Here is a 19,142-nt window from a genome sequence, read left to right as displayed (position 1 = left end):
CCTTAAGCCAGATGTGCCTCGCCTGCTTCAGGCCCCTTCTCCTCCCAACATCACCCTCTATTCAATTTGCCCGCCAATGGGGGCAACGTGCATGTGTGCTTGTGTATTGCATTACGAACTACAGCAAGAGGGTACAGTCAAGCCAGTGGTAATAGTAAATAATATTGTAAACTTTTTCTTTTACATTATGAGTGTTCATGTTCTTTCAGGTTCGTAAGCAAATCAGACATTATTACATTTAAGTTGCAACTTAACAGCTATGGACCGGAGCTGTGAATGTTTTATGTAAATTGTTAAATGGGTTTGAGGCTTGAATAATTACGTTGTAAATTTTAGAGTGGTTGCATGTTTAACATCAGTACGTTAACGGCACGTTTCAGGCGGTATAACGGTTCATGCCATTTGGCATCACAAGCACTGTTCAGCTACCTTGGGGGCCATGATTCCTGTCAGTCGCTTTGCATATTCACGTGAGGTAAGCCACATCCTGCTCACCAAGGACTTCATCTTTCACATGGGAGCCATTCCACCTCAATTCAGGCAGTTAGCAAGATAATGTGTCAGGTCACCATCTCAGATTTGCTTTAAAAAATTACAGCAGTTACAACCAGTGCAGACAAGAAGTATGCCAAAAGGATTTTGTCCCAAAAATTTTTTTCCCCATGTTATAGCCTTTTGAAGTTGGTTCAAAATCAAAAAAGGTGGAAAAAGAGGTGTTTTTTAAATGAGCAGCATTTCAAAACTATTTTACTGATTTTGTTGATTTTTTTTTATTTTGTACCTATTATAGTGAACTACAGAGTGGAATAGTTCCAATGAGCCCAACGACAATATCTTAAAGGGGGGGAAACTAAAAAATTTGGCAAAAAATTTAGATTTTTTTGGATTTTCAAAAAAAAAATTTATGTGGAATAATCAATTTTCATAAAAAGTAATTCTGGTAATATGTAGACCTATTACAGTAGTTTTACAGGAAAAATTGTTTTTAATTCTATGATGCATGGAATTATTAAAATTTAACTTTAAAATTTTCAAAATTTGACAAAAGTGCCATTTTTGATTGAAAATTACTGAAAAACCCCATATTTTAAAAATCTGAAAATTTGTAACTTTGTAGTCCTCACCTTTATTAATAGCATGAACTTTGTTGGATAGTGTGTTTTTGCCTGTAAACATTTCTAGAATTTTTTGAAAATGTAATGTCATTACCTTTTGTATGTTGTGCATGCTCAATTAATAAATGTTTTGTTGGTATCTAAATAGTATGTGATAATTTGTAACTGGTTTTGTATGAGGGGAAACCTTGGGAAATATGAAGGGGAAGTCCCTATCTGAATATTCCCAGGCGCTTGCTGTAAGGGGAATCCCTGGTAGCTTGAGGGAAATCCCTGGTGACCATAGGGGGAATCAACTACAAGACTACAAGGGAATTCCCAAACTTTTGCTGTTACAGTTGTGTTGTGTGTGTTCATGGGTGATGTTCAGCTAGAGAACTAAATCATGTCTGACTTTCATAGTACGGAGAGAATTAAATGTGTGGACTACATTAAAAGGCACAAAAAAAAGTGTGTATAAAAGTAAATGTGTGAGGATGTGTAAGGTGAATGATTTAGCAGATGATATTCAAAAGTTTGTGGGTGTATCTGTTTCAGTAAATAAAAATGATATTTTGTGTAGCAACTGTGTTACTTTTTATAAAAAGAAATTTCTGGAACTTGCTGAAGATGCAGAAGAAACATCCACATCAGAGAATTTTATTCCGGAGGATGAACTAGTAAGTGTTTTAAATAGCAGTCTCATTAAAACATTAAATGTAGAAGTATCACCATTGAAATCCCCTTTAGAGGTGAGATTGGATAGGAGAGAAGGTTATGCGAGGAAAAAGAAGATAAAATTAGTTGATGAGTTAAAAACTTCTGCTGTGAACAAATTACAAGACATATATCACGTGCATCTTTCAAGTGAGTCTGATGATGAAATGCCTGTGTGTGTCAATTGTAGTCTATGGTTTTCGAATATTGACTCAGCTCTTCATACTTGTAACTACAATGGAAAAGTACAGCTACTAACATTGGTACCACAAACATTTAGTAAAACTGTATTGAAGGAAAAATTACCTTCAGTGTCAAAGTACCTCATTGATAAATGTCGCACAGTTATAAAAAATAAGGGAATTTATGCTCAACCTGACCCCTATAGTGGACATCCTTTACCTACACAGGTACAAGATCTAGCATTATCATATTACCTAGAAGATAGTAAAGACTGTTCAAGGGAAAGTCCAAACAAAAAAGATGTTATTTGCATTAAGGATGGTAATGGCGAGAAAGTAAAAAAGGTTAAAAGATTCATGACAAGGTCCATCAAAGAGGCATACAAAGCATTCAAAAAAGATAATCCTCTTATAGAAATTAGTCTTTCAAAGTTTTATGCCTTACGACCAAGATGGGTGAAAATTCAGCCAGAACAGACTGTGTGTTCTTGTATTTACTGCAGTAACATGCAACTTATCTGTGTAGCTCTTCGAAATGTAACAAATAACCAAATTGATGAAGACTATCTTCTACTGAAGTGTTTGTGTGACGAAACAAGGAATGAAGATTGCTGGCTCGAGGAGTGTGGTGACTGTCCTGGCACAGAAACATTAACTGTTGAAAACTTTGGCTTGGATGAAGGGGAAGAAGTTACATTTGCGATTTGGGAACATGGTGACCTCATAAAAAAAACTGTATCTGTAAATAATTTTCTGGAACATGTAAGGCATTGGGTTAAAAAAGCTATTCCTCACAGTTACATTAGGAAAATACAAAGGGAAGGAATAGCTGAAGCAAGAAGTTCTGTCCAACAAAATAATGCTCTTGTTTTACATTTTGATTTTGCTGAGAACTGGTCAGTTGTATTGCCTGATGAAATCCAAACTTACCACTGGCAAACTGATCAGCTTTCACTGTTTACCTGTGTTGCATACTTTGGTGCGGAAATAAGAAGTTTTGTTATAGTATCTGATGATATAGCTCACGACTCTGCTCACGTTCTCTGTGCTTTAGAGGTTATAAAACTGGAAATTTCAAAATTTTGTCAGTTAGAACTTTTGAGTTCAATAGTGTACATTACAGATGGGGCAGCTGGACATTTCAAAAATAGGTTTCAGCTGTATGAACTATGTAAAAATACTCAAACTGTTGAAAAAAAATGGATTTTTTCTGCTACAGGGCATGGCAAAAGTGCATGTGATGCAATAGGTGGTTTGTGTAAACACTTTGCAACTAAGTTCAATCTTCGGGCAGAGTGTGTTAATGCCATTAGAGATTCTGCTTCATTTGTTGCTGAAGTAGGTAACCTTGTACCAAAGATAACTCTATTGGCTCTTGAAAGTAAAACAATTCAAACGTATAGGTCATCTAAGGAAAAAGAATGGGCTACTGTAAAACCAGTTGTTGGAATACAATCTAAACATTACTGGCTGATTAAAAATGAGACATACATGGGACGCACAATTAAAGATAAAATAGAAATAGTTGTACAATCTAACCAGATTAAAACACATTATTCAATAAATGATTTCCAAGTAGGCCAGTTCGTTGCTTGTGTATACGATCAGAATTGGTGGATGGGACAGATCACTGGTGAACGACATGACAGTGTCTTTTATACATCCCCATGGTCCAGCTAAAGGGTTTCAGTGGCCACAGGAATCTGGAAAGAAGAAGGATGAATGTCCGGTGCCACTACAAAATGTTTTGTTAGCAGTAAGCAATCCTACTCCACTTGGACAATCAGCAAGACTCCACACTTTCGACAAAGCTGAGTTGATGAAGATCCAGCAGATCTACTGTCTTTAATCAGCCAAATAATATTTTAGGAAGTTTGTCAATATATGTTACATATAGTTGAGGAAGGGTAAGCAGTCTACATATAATTAATTATAGGTACATATTGTTGGTTTCAATTTTACTTTGAAATTTTGGTTTTCATGCAAGTTAAAGAGTATGCATATGTATTATATGTGTGTATATGTATTGTGCATATTATGTTAATGTGATAATGTATACACAGACTCTCCTTTTGTAATTCCCAAGGTTTCCCCAATTTACAAATTACATCTCACTTTTTGGAAACTAACAAAACATTTGTTAATTGAGTGTGCAGACCTTAGAAAATGTAAGAAAATTACATTTTCAAAAAATTCTAGAAATGTTTACAGGAAAAACACACTATCCAAAAAAGTGCATGCTATTACTAAAGGTGAGGACTACAAAGTTACAAATTTTCAGATTTTTAAAATATGGGATTTTTGAGTAATTTTCAATCAAAAATGGCACTTTTGTCAAATTTTGAAAATTTTAAAGTTAAATTTTAATAATTCCATGCATCATAGAATTAAAAACAATTTTTCCTGTAAAACTACTGTAATAGGTCCACATATTACCAGAATTACTTTTTATGAAAATTGATTATTCCACATAAAATTTTTTTTTTGAAAATTCAAAAAAATTCAAATTTTTTGCCAAATTCTTTAGTTTCCCCCCCTTAAAGATATTGTCGTTGGGCTCATTGGAACTATTCCACTCTGTAGTTCACTATAATAGGTACAAAATAAAAAAAAAATCAACAAAATCAGTATAATAGTTTTGAAATGCCGCTCATTTAAAAAACACCCCTTTTTCCACCTTTTTTGAATTTTAAACCAACTTCAAAAGGCTATAACATGGGGAAAAAATTTTTTGGGACAAAATCCTTTTGGCATACTTCTTGTCTGCACTGGTTGTAACTGCTGTAATTTTTTAAAGCAAATCCGAGATGGTGACCTGACACGCTCCTGCCTGAATTGAAATGGAATGGCTCATAACCGATACTTTTCACTCCAGCTTGTCTAACTATTCTTAAATGCTTTTGTATATTCCCAGAGCTTACCTCGGAGACACGACTGCTGAATTAAGTATGTAGGAATCTGCTAGCCAAACTTTGAAACAAACCTGCAGCTAGTCTCCAGACAACCAGCTGAACACCACCTAATCCGATGAACTAGGTATCGTTTTTTTTCATTAGCTGAAAGGGCACCCAATCAGAGTGCAGAGGAGGTTAAAATTCTCCGTGATAAACAGGCAACGAGCTGGGCGCAGACATTTAGAGTTAGCCATACACAGTTTGGTGTACATCACCCTTCAAGATATGAAACTCCCAGTTTCAGGAAGTAGCTAGTTAAGCAGTACAAAGGTAATCCTATTCGATACACTTTTGTTGTGCAAGTGCCCTTGGTAAATGTACAGTTTATTTTTTTTTGCCTGTCCATACACTATTAATACATTGGCCATTCCAATGAATGTAATGTCTCCCGTGCTACTGCTGTTTGTCGAATCTGTAATCGCAGCACCGTACTAACTAACACGTCAACACTGTGCTTATACCCAAAGCAAAGCATGTAAATGTACCACAACCAACTATGCAGTGTGCTGTACACCAGAATTCTGGCTGCTGATGCAGATGAGTAACTCTTAAATGTATGAGTCCGGCTTGTCGCCTGCTTCCCCTGGAGTGTTTGAACATCCCTGCGCAGAGATTGTGCATCCTTTCAGTCTCTTGAAACCTGCCAAATTCAAATTTGTGCACTATTGTTGGTGCCTGTAACTTTGCAGGGTCGCATTTACAGATATATGTTTCTTAACAAAACTTGTTTATTTTGGCATTCCCTGCCACCCATTAATGTTATGCCCCACTATTTGTGATGTGGATAAAAAAAAAGGCTATTTCTTTAGTCTCTGTTTAAAATGTATTAATGTATGATAACAGGAGAGAAATATAATGCAATGTGATTTCTATGCTAGCTTTACAGCAGAAGTCTAGTATGAATATACCTAATTGATTGGCAGTTTTGTACACCTATCCCTCACTTAGCACGACTAATTTGTTCCTAAAAATGCCCATGTTATACGAAATCACGTATTCTGAAGCATTAGTTTCCATAAATAGCAAGGCTAATTTACTTAATGTGTTCCAAAATTGTGTAGGAAAATATACTTTACGTAATATAAATGTGAATAACACTCAACTATAAATATGTCACACCAATTATCTTTATATGCCTCCCATTGCACTTTGTATGACAAATACGACACTGCGTAACGGGAAATACGTGGTTATGTACCTTTCCAAACCATCCTTTATTGACAATGAAACCGATATTACTGTCTGGATAATTACATTTTAATTTTTCAAAAATTAAAGTCCTTATTCACGTATCTCCACCTGGTTAACATCAATCCTGTCAGGACAATGATTTTTTTTTTTTTCATTGCAACATTCATTTAACAACCTTTTCCACGTGAAGCATCTGTTCATTTCTGTTCTGGTATTTAATGTCAAATATATTCTCGATAGTACAGCATCAGACTTATATAAACTTTTGGTAAGAGTCCTTATTTTGTACGATTGTGCACACAGTTGACTTGCTTAAAACTAAAGTGCGACCAACATAAGGGTGGCCTTCATGACAATCTGCATGCCGTAATACTTCTAGTTTTGTCTCAAATACTTGAACACGATGCATTACGAGTGATCAAGCACGTACAGTTACCGGCAGCTGAATGGGCAGGCGTTGCTTTTTTTTTGTAAATTCCCTGCCACTGGCTAGACTGAGTTCATGGCCCCTTTTATGGCCAGGCAACAAAGGTATGGCACAGCGGCATACGCGTGGACATAAAAACATTTGGTCCTTTACACTCCATAGCCGCAATTTAACTTGCCATAGCTGGTGTTTGTACAACAGCCGATAGCGTTAACAGACCTGTGCGCGCATCTCTTCCCCCCTTGTTTGGCTAACTGTATTCCACGGCACATCTGTTGTTTACAGAAGTTGAAACAGACTTCGTGGCGTCGTGCTAGACTATTTTTTTTTTGCGTGCCTAGATTTCGTGCTAACTGAAATTTACAGACGTGCTATTCAAGTCTGGGGCAGTAAAATTCACATCGTGTTAAATGAATCCGCGCAATCTGAAGACATGCTAAGTGAGGGATAGGTGTACTTGTGAGTTTTGTATGAGAATTAACTATGAACATTTAATTCATTACCACCAGCCATGGATTGAACATAATTGGTGTTTCGGCAGTTTTCCAGTGAAAAGAAACTTGTCTGAAGAAGGCCTATCTAAAAAAAACTATTACAATATTGCCACCACTCCAAAATCAGTACATGCGAAGCAACATGTGAAAAACTAGTTAGTACATGAAACAAGGAAAAAGCAATTTAAAGAAGTGAGGTGACGGAACAAAATGCTACAAAATAATCCTCTTAAAAAAGAAGATCAGAAGATAAAATATTTTAAATAACTGGAATATAATTAACCCAACAAAGAATAAAAATAAAATCTGCAACCAAGCTGGTATTAGTGATAATTTGTGTGGCACAATATGGCACTCGTTATGATTTGTACGCTAAATAGCTTTGCAAAATATTTAACATAATGCATACACTGTATGCACTTTTCAAGAGTTATATATATTTATTTACACTTTAGTTCAGATGGAAAAACACTTTTCAAAGATGTACAATTCGGATTACCAGCTATTATATATAGTTTTTGGCACTCGGGTAAGTTCGTACCTAAATAATTTTAGATTTTTCTAGTTGCACCAAACAACAATATATATTTTTAAACAGGCATAGAGCATAAAACAATATACAATCATAGAAGAAATGGACAGGTTACATAAAGGAACTTAAAAGTAAAATTAATGATATGTTTCCTACCATTAATTCTGTAATATCTGCAAAATATAAATTAGTACTTAATGCCATGAAAACTAATAAAATGTCAGCCCTGAAACACTGTACAAATTATGCACCTTAGTACAAATTTAATAAATAAGAAAAATAAGTCATTGTTTAATCACAAATTTCATAATATTTGAAATAAATTAGAACAAAAGCAAAAAGTTGATTCCTGTTTATGTGAAAATTTGACCAGTTATTTAATTAATAAAATTCACAAACACAAAAATGAAATGATGGTGGCCAAATGCAGTTCTGCTGAATCAAGCTGGGTACATCAGTAACTGCCATAGACTACAACTGCTCATCACAACAAATAATGAGCCAATCATCATTGCACAATATGCACACAAATATACATTTATTTCTATCAGAAACTAACAAAAGACAGTTTTTATTTAGAAGTTACAATGGCAATGACTGGTTGTAAGTTCACAACTATGGCAGTATATAACAATCAAACATTTCACATTGCCTATGTGCTATTTCCAACAACAGCTCACCCTAGCTTTGTTTCATCATTAATTCAAGATGCCAAACACATGATTTGAAAAAATTTCACTCCACATTAAGAATCAATCCTATTCACCTTAAAAACAGACGAAATATGAAAATGTAAAGTACATGTGGTTAAGATGCCAGTTTACATGACATCGACAAAAAATTCACATGGATTTCCCATCGCAATGCGAAACGATTGCCTACTACCAGACAAGTCCTGGGTTTGTTGAAGAGGATGCTGGGACTGTGGACCGGTAGTGGAAATGGTGGCAACGGACTGTTCTGAGCCACTTGATCGTGACCGCGAACCACCAGATCTCCTTCCAGACGCAGATGGCTTCAGTGTCATGATTCCACCAACAGGAGCGTCACTTTCACTCGTAGAGCTCCCTGACTTCATGAGATCCACTGCACCTTCCTTACAGAGATGTTCTGAGCCATTACTACTTCCACCTGTCAGAACCAACATAACATTTATTTCACAGCAATTTCTAATCATTGTTCAGTTCAAACCAAAACTAAATATTCAACATGCACTATACTGAGTTTTTACAGACATTTTGGTTGTTATTTCAAGGATTTATCACGGAATATTCAAGGGTTTTAAAGGAAAGGAAGGAAAGGTTTCAAGGACCAAACAGACAAAACTAATTTTACTTAATAATATGTTCTTCTTTTTCAGTTAAAATCAGTTACATAAGACATTTATGACATAATAGTTCAAAACCATAAAAAAAAACTTATCATAGAACAAATACACAACAGACAACACAAGGGAGGTCATGCACAGAGAAAAAATTAATAATAAATTTTATTTCAATTACAGATGCATTGTGCAACAAATGACAGTAGAATAAGTTGGCTTTCGGGCAGGAGGTGGGAACTGTTTACATTTATCTATTATATAGTGGCGAGACATTGTCGAGATATTACATTGCTCAGGTAATTCTTGTTAAAAAAATTAATAATCATTATATTCTAGATAAGTAACCCACAATAAATGTACATTAAATATACTAGAAAAGTTTGAAGGTTCCTTGAATTTCACAAAAATTTTTGCATAAGCTATCATGCTCTAATATAAATTTTGAAGAGAAAAAATTATTTACAAGCTGCTAGTAGCTGTCAAGGGATAATCATACCTAAAAATTTTGTTTACACTACCAACTAATGTTTGATTCACTGGAAAATTTCATTGGCTTAAATTTATGCATAAGAATTTAATTGAGGACCAATTTTACACCTGTATTTTGCACGGTCATGTGTGTAGCCTGCCATCCTGCTATGCACTAGCTTTGTTTTATAATTGCGCTATGAAGATATTAAAAATAAAAGTTTACTTTTACTAGTAGACTGTGAAATCTACATAACTTTATTAACATTTTATGAATCTGGTTTAAAGAAAAATATCCATTGAACTTACATAATGGAAATGATATTTTCATGAAGTCAGGAGGGTAGGTTACTTGAACCGACTTTATTTTAGTCAGTAATTGGCAGTTGAATGTTTGCAGAATGGCTAGTATCCTGCTGGCCTATGACTGTAGCAACGTGATTGGCCCAGCGGGTGGATCATCATGCCGTAGTACTTTGAGATTTGGTTTGGTTGTTGACAAATTATGAACTTTAGAGAATGGTTTTAAATATAAATATTTTTATTATAATATTTGGCTGTAATGTTTGCTTGGAGAGTTGTGCTATATATTACTTTTTTACTTCAATGTATTCAGTTAGGTTTATTTTCCAAGGTATTTTAAACATATAGCAGAAATAATCACTAGCATTTAATAAATAATAAGCATATACTAGCACCCCAATGTAACATTGCAAGACCCTGCCCTTCCAAGTTTTTACAAGTATTTATTTAAAAAAAATTAAAATAGTGTTTTCTCAGTACTGCAGTAGATTCAGCTGATTATTATGCTTCAAGGTCAAAGTAACCTAGTTTTTCATACTTGTATTTTATTATTTGTAATTTTCTTGTGATTAGTTTTAGTATTTAAGGGTATTATTTTGAAAAGCCTCTTGACTAAAATTAATAACATTCATTTTTCTATCTTGGTTATTATTTGTATAAGGGTGAATTTCAATAATCTATTGCATTTAAGTGTTATTTTTAATAGTAATTTTGCATGCGTTTTTATTGTGGTTTTAAACAGTGAGGAATTGTGTGGAGAGAAAGAAAGACGTGCGGCGACACAGTGGCGCCGAAAGACGATAGTTTATAGCATCCGGTGTAAGAGAGAGACAGATGTTAGCCGAGACCGTAGGAATATCTGAATGGGGAATCCCAGAATTCGGTGTTATATTAAAAAGAGATGGAAGATGCAAAGGTGAGGGGAAGCCCTCAAAGAGGGGAGTGTCTGAATCATAATTGTAAAAATAAATGATGTAGCCAATGGGAAGGCAGGATAAAGTTCCCACCTAAGTGAATTTTCCTAAGTGTTTTGTGATGTGCTGTGTTTCGTCAGTCGTTGTTTAAGTACTGTGCCAAGAGATTGTGCGGGGGTGGCGGATCACAAATATAATAGTATGAGATTGTAAGGATGGACAATTTTACGTCAGGGTGCTGAGGCTGTGCCGCAATTAAATATCACCTTTAGTTTTTTCCATAAATTATTGGGCATTCTGACTAGAATTTGTAGGCCCCAGATGTGCGGCGTAGATCCGGGTGGTCCGCTGGCCTACCGAGATTTATTTCCCATGTATCTGCTTACCTAGACGATGGAGTCACTAGGGACATTAGTTCGTAAAGGCACAGAACAGTGAGTAACGATCGGCGGAAGTGAGTGTTTGAGGCCGGATCTATCGTAGAAAGAACATGCAATAATTTTGTAGTTTGAGAAGAATAAAAGTGAAAATTTATTTAAAACATTTTTTATTTAGTAATTATCGTTAACAGTTTCAAGTCAATTAACAATCACAAACCGAGTTTTACACCCCACTACATGCAGCAGTTATTGAGAGATTATTTTTTTGGGAAAGCCGGGCATGATTGTGACTTGTTACGATTGGCTGGCCCAGTGTGTCGCAGTAGAACTTCGCGTGCGTGCATGCGTGTGTGCGTGCGTGCGTGTGTGTGTATGCGCGTGTATATATATAAAGTATTGAGATGACAATTTTGGGGACACTAAACGATGTAATGAAAAACTTTGTATAAATTTTCTGGAAGTTGCACAGTGGTAACTGCTACCATAAAGTCTTTCTCCGAAATCTGCCTAACTAGAAAAAAAATTATTACTTTTATTTCAATGATTTAAGGGCTAGAAAAATCATGCCCCAATACAATTGCATACGAACAGCACAGTTTTCTTTTATTCACTCTATTAGTTAAGGCATTAATTTTTAGAGTTATAAACAAATCCAACTTTAAAAAAATGAGCAGTAAGCATTTAAATGAATAAACCACATCAGATTCAGTACAGAGAACTGTTTAAATCATTAAAGATTCATCCTGTTCCTTGTATTTTTATCTTTGTATCCATTTGATATATCAAAACAACATGAAAAAAATACTTCAAAAATTGAACCAGAAACACCCACAAAATACACATGCAGAGAACAAAAAATACTGCCTTGGCAAGTCTTTCTGCAGTGGATTTAAACTTTATAATACACTTTCATGTTTCATAAAATCAATTTTGAACTCTATAAAATTTAAATTAATTCTTCTAGATAAATTGAAGATTGCAAGGCCATGTCCGTATTCGCCTGAAGTATATTATACTATACGTACTTGTCCCTGGAAATGATATCACAAGGGCTGCCTAACTGAAAGTGAAGTATGCTATACAAGTACGCAAGTAAACAAATCTGTTTACTTCTCACGCACTTCCAGTTGAAAATATGTCACAATTTTGAAAAACTTTTGTGGGTTAGATTTGATATTATATTTAATTAATTTAAGAACTCTTAAAATCATAAACCCTTTGTACTATAAATTTAATAAAAACATTCATTTATACATTTTTACAAAGAAGTTTCAACAAATACATGCAGATACACACAGCCTACCAATCGTAAATACCAAACAAAGGTAAAACAATAAATTAAATTTCCGCAAATTCGCAAGACAGCAATTAAGTGTTATAAATGACTATTTTCAGCTAAACACTTTTTTCTCAATAAAATTTGTGTGTAAAAATAAAATGTAAACATCTTTTTCGGTTGGATAGTACCATGTGAAGAGGCAAAACATCGAACCCATCTGGATTCGTCAAGGGCAAGTGAAGTATGCAAGGTTGCAAGCACATAACTACATACTTGAATTCGGACACGGCCTAAATAAACACATTGAAATTCTATTTTAGCCTACTTCAATTTCAGTCATTTTAATAAAATTATTTTTACCTCCAAAATAGTTTTAGTTCAAATTAGTATTGTATCTTCGTGTTTTTATGCTATGTCAACAGGGTAGATTTTGGTTGTAAATCATTAAAGATTTGTTATGTTCTGTACCTCATACATTTATGGCCTTACATATTATTGATTAAAAATGAAAATCTATAATTGACAGGACCCATAGCATAATTATGTGTTCCACAGGCTGAAAATAAAATGTAATTATACTTGTATAACTAAGAAAAATTGTAATATTTTATATTAATTTGCAATGAATGTGTAATTATTTTTCTACGTAATTGTTTTATTTAATCCATTGCTATTTAAATAAATAACCTTTTCTTCAAAATGTGTAATTTACATTTTTCCTAAGACAATTATATACTTATCTGAGCAATTTGTACTGTTTCTCAATTTTTCTTTATTTGGCTATTTTAAAATGTGAATTTGGCATGCACTAATTACAATTTATAAAACAAGAGTACAAATTATTATAAAACTACATCAATGACTTACATTTATTGTACTATTATTCCTCACTACTATTCACTTAGACTGGTTCAAGTTCAGCTAAGTCCTTAGACATTTGATTTCCATATATAACATCAGTGGTCGTAATTTATCCAGGCCTTTTTCTCACTTAAATGATCCAGGTCCAGATCTGAAGCAGTGTTTTTCATGTAGTGACGTGTCGATTGTTGTTTAGTGTTGTGGATGGGGGGGGGAGAGGGGGGTAGAATTACTACTCTTCGTGTATCACTTTATCTGTATGCACTAAAATATTGTTGGTTAGAACCCTCTGAAAAATTCTTCTGTTACCTATGATGATTTTCCTACTCCCTACATATTTTAATTCCAACACTTCTGACTGGGTAGCGAAGGCGGTTCGTTGTATAGGTCTGTGACCCTTTTAGAGTTAAATTTGAATTACAGAAATATTAATTATCAATTACAACACATGTTATTTCATGCCTGTCAGAACTGCAGTACATAAATACCTACAAGGAGAACTACCGGTGATGGTTGACATCACCCATAGGGATAGCATGAAGGCCTCTCCATTTCGCCAGACATGACAACCGTAAGTTATACTTAAGCCAGTATTTATGTTGCAATAATAAATTACTACACAATAGCTTATTCTGTAAATTTTAATTACGTATTTTTAAAAGAACAAATTTTGAGTGCAATAAGCTGCACTATTTTGTGGACATATATTTAGCTACAAATATATATTGATTGTATAAAAAGGTCACCTTTTATATCGTTGTACAGAAAACTATAAATTAAAATTATATATTAAAAAATACCACTTTACAACAGAAATTCACGTTATTAGATGTTAAATCATATAGCTGTGACAAAATTTGTAAAGCAAGATAACCTGTAGAAGCGCAAAACCTTTATCATACAGTATATAACAAAACATTTTTTTGACGTGACGTCTAATAAATCAATGAACGCCGGCTGCACGCATGAAAAAGTGTCCCGTAACGCACATTGTCCCACTACGATGTGTCCCATTACGCTCATTGTCTTCCGCGGCAACCAGGCACTTGTTAATACATATTTTCCTTTGTTTATCGCGAGGGGCGTTATTATTAATGAATTATAAATAAAATTTCGTGGCCGGGGCCACAATTGCATATCATTTTGAGCACTGGAAGACATAAAAACGTAAAATATTCTCGACGAATTTTAACCTCGGCCCCAGCGCACCAAGAGCGTCTGTGTTGGAGATTAAAGCCGAAATTTTTTCTTAAACTTACTAATACTTATTTTATTAACTGCAAGGGCATTTTTATTAAATTCTACGTTTAATTTCACGACGAACAAACTTAGTCGTTAAATGTGTAATTGCAAAAAAGCGTAAAACATTCTCGACGATCTTGAAGTTAGTATAAACATGGCGGCCGACTAGCAGCCGACAATATATTTTAAATTTCCCGCCTACCACTATAAGAAATAAACATAGCAGACTACATACGTTTATAAAACTTCCACAACACAAAACAAAATCTTTATAAATATATATACAACATCTGAAACTATTATTTCCAATATGGCCTCGTGGCCGTGCGGTTAGCATCGCTGAACCCCGCCGCTGCTAAACCTTCATTTTTGTACTTGTAAAAATAAATACGGTGTGCGCGACACTACAAAAGTAATAAACATATTTGAATTAATGAATGCAAATAAAAGTAAATTTATCAATTAAATTGTAGATTTCATTTCACTCCTTCTTTGTATCCATACAAAATAATGATAATTCAATAAAAATGATTCAATTTTATTCATAAAAGTATGCATAGGTAGTTTTTATCATACAAAAGATAGAAAAATTTTAAAAAAATTACTTCCTCAAAGAATAACATATTTTTAATGCCTAAATGGTTTGGTTGCAAAAACCTATTACAGCTCAGTCTCAGGCCGAATTGGATATTTCATTTCCTTCTGGATCAATCATTTTATCAATGTTTTGTTATGACGTTGTCACATTAAACAACTGTCCGTAAACCGACTTTACAGACAACTAATTTTTTTTAAGGGAATGAAAACTGTTTTACTGGCCAACCTCACTGATTGTAGTAGTCAGCTGTGTACGAAGAGTTTTTGTGTCATCTCATGGATTAGCTTATTTAGTATAAGCATTTCAAACTAGTTGAATATTTTATAATAAATAACTAAAAACTTGATGTTGCGTAACTCGCAGAAGAGACCAAATCTGAGAGTTTCGCCACCAATACACCGCGGTAAAATGTACAATATGTTTATTGTATATGTGAAATGTTCTTTATATTTGTTTACATGTGTATGCACAAAATTATTATTTATTATAATTCTGCTGGGTAGCATACGGTTACTTACGGGTTACTCCTCCTACTCTGCAACCCCCCCCCCCACCCCCCCCCCCCCCCAAAAAAACCCAATTAAGAAAAAAAGACCACTCCATTGCTCATCCTACAGCTAGTGCTCTCTATCGAGAACTTTAGGAACTACGAGTGTTGTGTTCTTTCTCTGCACGCTCGGGAGAAACTCAGAATCATTGCCTTAAGGTGTTTTTTTTTTGAGGCAGCTGAGAGACAAGGGTTTTAATATTTAATGTTTTGTATGGCACAAGTCCATTTTTTATTTTTTCCCCCTTTTTGTGCTCTCTCTCCTCAGTAATGTGTAATAATGATGTTACTGCTTGAAATGGATAATGCAATGTTGAAAAGTAGTCAAAGTAAATATGAATGTATTTCAGTTTGTACCAGAGAAAGATTTATCGACATTAATGGTAGCTTTGCAGAATTTGAAAAATTTGAATAAGTTGTTAAATTTGGAAGCTACAGTAAACTTTTGAATAACAAATATGGTAATTAATTTTCTGAATTTGTAGAATAAAAGTAATAATTTTTTTTATATCTTTTGAGTAGTTTTGTCTGCAGTGTTCTGTATTGTCGAGGTATTCATGGACTGGCAAAGATGCATGAATGTATTTATCTACAAGAGAAGTGTATTAATTAACTTCAACATTTTCTGGGCAAAGCATGCCAGATCATATTCGTCATTTTGTGGGCCAAAGTGCAGAGTGTTTCTTTGTTGACATGTCAACCAAGAGGTTGTAATGAGTCAAGTGTGTATTGTCGACGATCGTGGTTTTGACTATGGAGGTCAAATATTAGTGCTATGTTGTGTATGTGCATTTTTTTTGGTATGGGCATGAATTTAAATTCTCACATTGTAACAATGCAGATGTAAATTTGCTTGACAAGGATAAGAGAGGGAAAAATATTTTGATGCTGACCATTGCTTGACACCATAGTTTAATATTGTATTTTTTGAAGTTTGTAATAAATCGAATGATATTTTCATGCAATTATAGCATAAATATGTAATGTAAACTTTGATAAGAACAAGAATTAGAATAAACATTTTGTAATTTTTCCAATAAGTAATCATACAAGTTTTGTTGAAAGAATAATTATGTCTTCTTTTCACTACTCGATGACTTCTTGATGTCTGTGAAAAACTCATGAATTGATATTTTTCCAATATTGTGAATTACAATGTTTCAGTAAATATAGATATTTATAACAGAAGTGATTTTCACATGAAATGATATGAAATATTTTGTAGCATTGCAAAATGGGTCATAAGAATATTAAGAATAAGTTTGATGTGAAGGATAATTTTTTTTGTTGATATAGAGAACAGTTCAGATATGTTAAAAATTGTTATTAATTACTCTTTTTAAATTTCATGTAAAGTCTTAAAATACTTATTTTCCCGAGATATTTAATTATTAATTTGTGGGTTAACTCCAACTCATAACTAATTTTGATGTATGATTTCATTAATTGTTTTATTTAAGGCAATGGAGAATATAATTTTACAGGACATAATTTTTAAACTAAAATTTTGAATGTGAATTTCAACTTCAATTGCTAAAATTTGAATATTATATGTAAATTAGTTGGGTAAATTATGAATTCTATTGAGATGTAGTGGAATAATTCGAGAACAGTCTGGAAAGCCCAGAAGGAAGAGCGGACAGGCGCGACACACTGGCGCCAGAAAGTTATTTTCCTCGTTGTAAATGCGTTGTTGGGGATTTACGCGTCACGTGGACGCATAGCTTTCGCGACGGTCTGGAAGGTTCTCTGGAGGCTACCACTAGCCAACCAATCAGGGCGAGTCCTGGCGTGGTGTGATGCGCTCGGCCGAAATTCCTTATTTGGGCATGTTGATGAATGCTGTACTGTGATTGGTCGGTTGGCCCACGGGGTTGCTTCCCTTGTCTTCACCTATACAAGGGAGGTAATCTCGTCTACCAACTCAGTTGTCGCTCGATTATCGTCCAGTCCGGTCGCGTCGTCGGCAACTCGCACAATATTATGGAGTTGCACTAAGGGAAAATTTCACGCCTAGGGGCTGGGGCCAGGCCGTAAATTTTAACCTAAAGATTTTTTCGGAATAATGTAACTATAAATTTAGGCCCTAGGCGTCGGCAACGTCCCAACTTCGCACGACTTCGGTCAGTGCGCGACCGTACCTTGAGTTACATCGCTAACCAAGGGACAGTAATAAATTCTATTTTTTTGTGAGCGACAAGACTCGACGACCATCAACAGAAAAATGTCTGATATGGTATGTATTTGGACCTCATCCTATCAAAATTCAAGGACTTCGAAAAAATTTGTAGAACAAAAACTGTGCAAGTAACAAAGCTTTAGAACTAAATTTGTCTGAATTGTGTTGTCATGTAACTGAAAAAACTATCGTTTCTTTGGTTTGAAACGAAATAAACAAAAAGTAATGCAATAAACTCTTTCATTTTCAATTTAAAACATATTTTGATGTAACTAAAAATTATCTGAATCGACCATCGTAATCATAAATTCTTAAAGAACATTGTTTGTATTGTTACATTTCTATGTGTTAGCCGGGCCGCATGGAATGTAACAATTTATGTAAAATTTTTGTTCATGTTACACTTTTGGTTTTTGAACTTCTTAATTAAATATTATGGTCATTTTATTGAAAAGTTGGGGGGCTCATAATATAATGTTGCAAGACCCTGCCATTCCCAGTTTTTACACTTGTTTTAAAAAAAAAATTGCATGTTCTTAGTAGGTACTGCAGTAGTTCAGCAGATTATATGCTTCAAGATCATTGTGACTTAGTTTTTCATACTTGTATTTTATTATTTGTAATCTTTTTGTGATAAATTTTAATATTTAAATAGTTTATTTTGAAAAGTCTCTTGACTATAATTTTATTGTTCATTTTGCTGGCTTGGTTATTATTGGTTAAGGTTGAATTTCACTAACCTATAGAATTCAAACGTTTTTTAATGGTAATTTTGGATGTGTGTTTTATTGTGGTTTTAAAACAGTGAGGAATCGTGTGGAGAGAAAGAAAAACAGACGTGCAGCGACACAGCGGCGCCGAAGGACGATAGTTTATAGCATCCGGTGTAAGAGAGGGACAGACGTTAGCCCAGACCGTGGGAATAACTGACTGGAATGTGAGATTAAAAAGAGATGTAAGGTGTAAGAGAAAGACAGAGACAGATGACAGAGCGATGAGAAGCCCTCAAGGAGGGGTGCGTCTGAATCATAATTGTAAGAATAAATGTTGTATCCAATGGGAAGGCAGGATTTCGAGGAAGTTCCCACCTAAGTTAATTTTCCCAAGTGTGCTGTTATTTGCTGTGTTTCGTCAGTCGTTGTTTAAGTACTGTGCCAAGAGTTGTGCGGGGGTGGCGGTTCACAAATATAATAGTACGACTTTGTAAGGATGGACAATTTCATTTATGGGTGCCGGAGCCATGCCGCAAATAAATATCAACCTTAGTTTTTTTTCCATCAATTTTCGGGCATTCTGACTAGAATTTATAGGCCCCAGACATACGGCTTAAACCTGGGTGATCCGCTGGCCCATCGGGATTTGTTTCCCACGTATCTGTGTACCTAGATGACGGAGTTGCAAGGGACATTAGTTCAAGGAAGGCACAGAACAGTGACTAACGATCAGCGAAAGTGAG

At 34.5% G+C, this 19,142-nt stretch overlaps 1 protein-coding gene across 3 annotated transcripts in view; it reads right to left on the bottom strand.

Moving 5' to 3' along the window:
* Window positions 1–7,615: 7,615 nt before the first annotated feature.
* LOC134529592 (segment polarity protein dishevelled homolog DVL-3) overlaps window positions 7,616–19,142 on the bottom strand; it is an 85,933-nt gene continuing 74,406 nt past the window's right edge. For all 3 annotated transcript variants that reach the window (XM_063363844.1, XM_063363842.1, XM_063363843.1), the window contains one exon: window positions 7,616–8,722. In XM_063363844.1, coding sequence (XP_063219914.1) covers window positions 8,412–8,722 — 311 coding nt within the window. In that variant the 3' untranslated portion in view covers window positions 7,616–8,411. The remainder of the gene's footprint in view (window positions 8,723–19,142) is intronic.

Source organism: Bacillus rossius, chromosome 2, assembly GCF_032445375.1.
Source record: "Bacillus rossius redtenbacheri isolate Brsri chromosome 2, Brsri_v3, whole genome shotgun sequence".
Taxonomy (NCBI): Eukaryota; Metazoa; Arthropoda; class Insecta; order Phasmatodea; family Bacillidae; genus Bacillus; species Bacillus rossius.
Note: the sequence above shows the minus strand (reverse complement) of the source record. Positions and strands in the feature narration are given on the sequence as shown.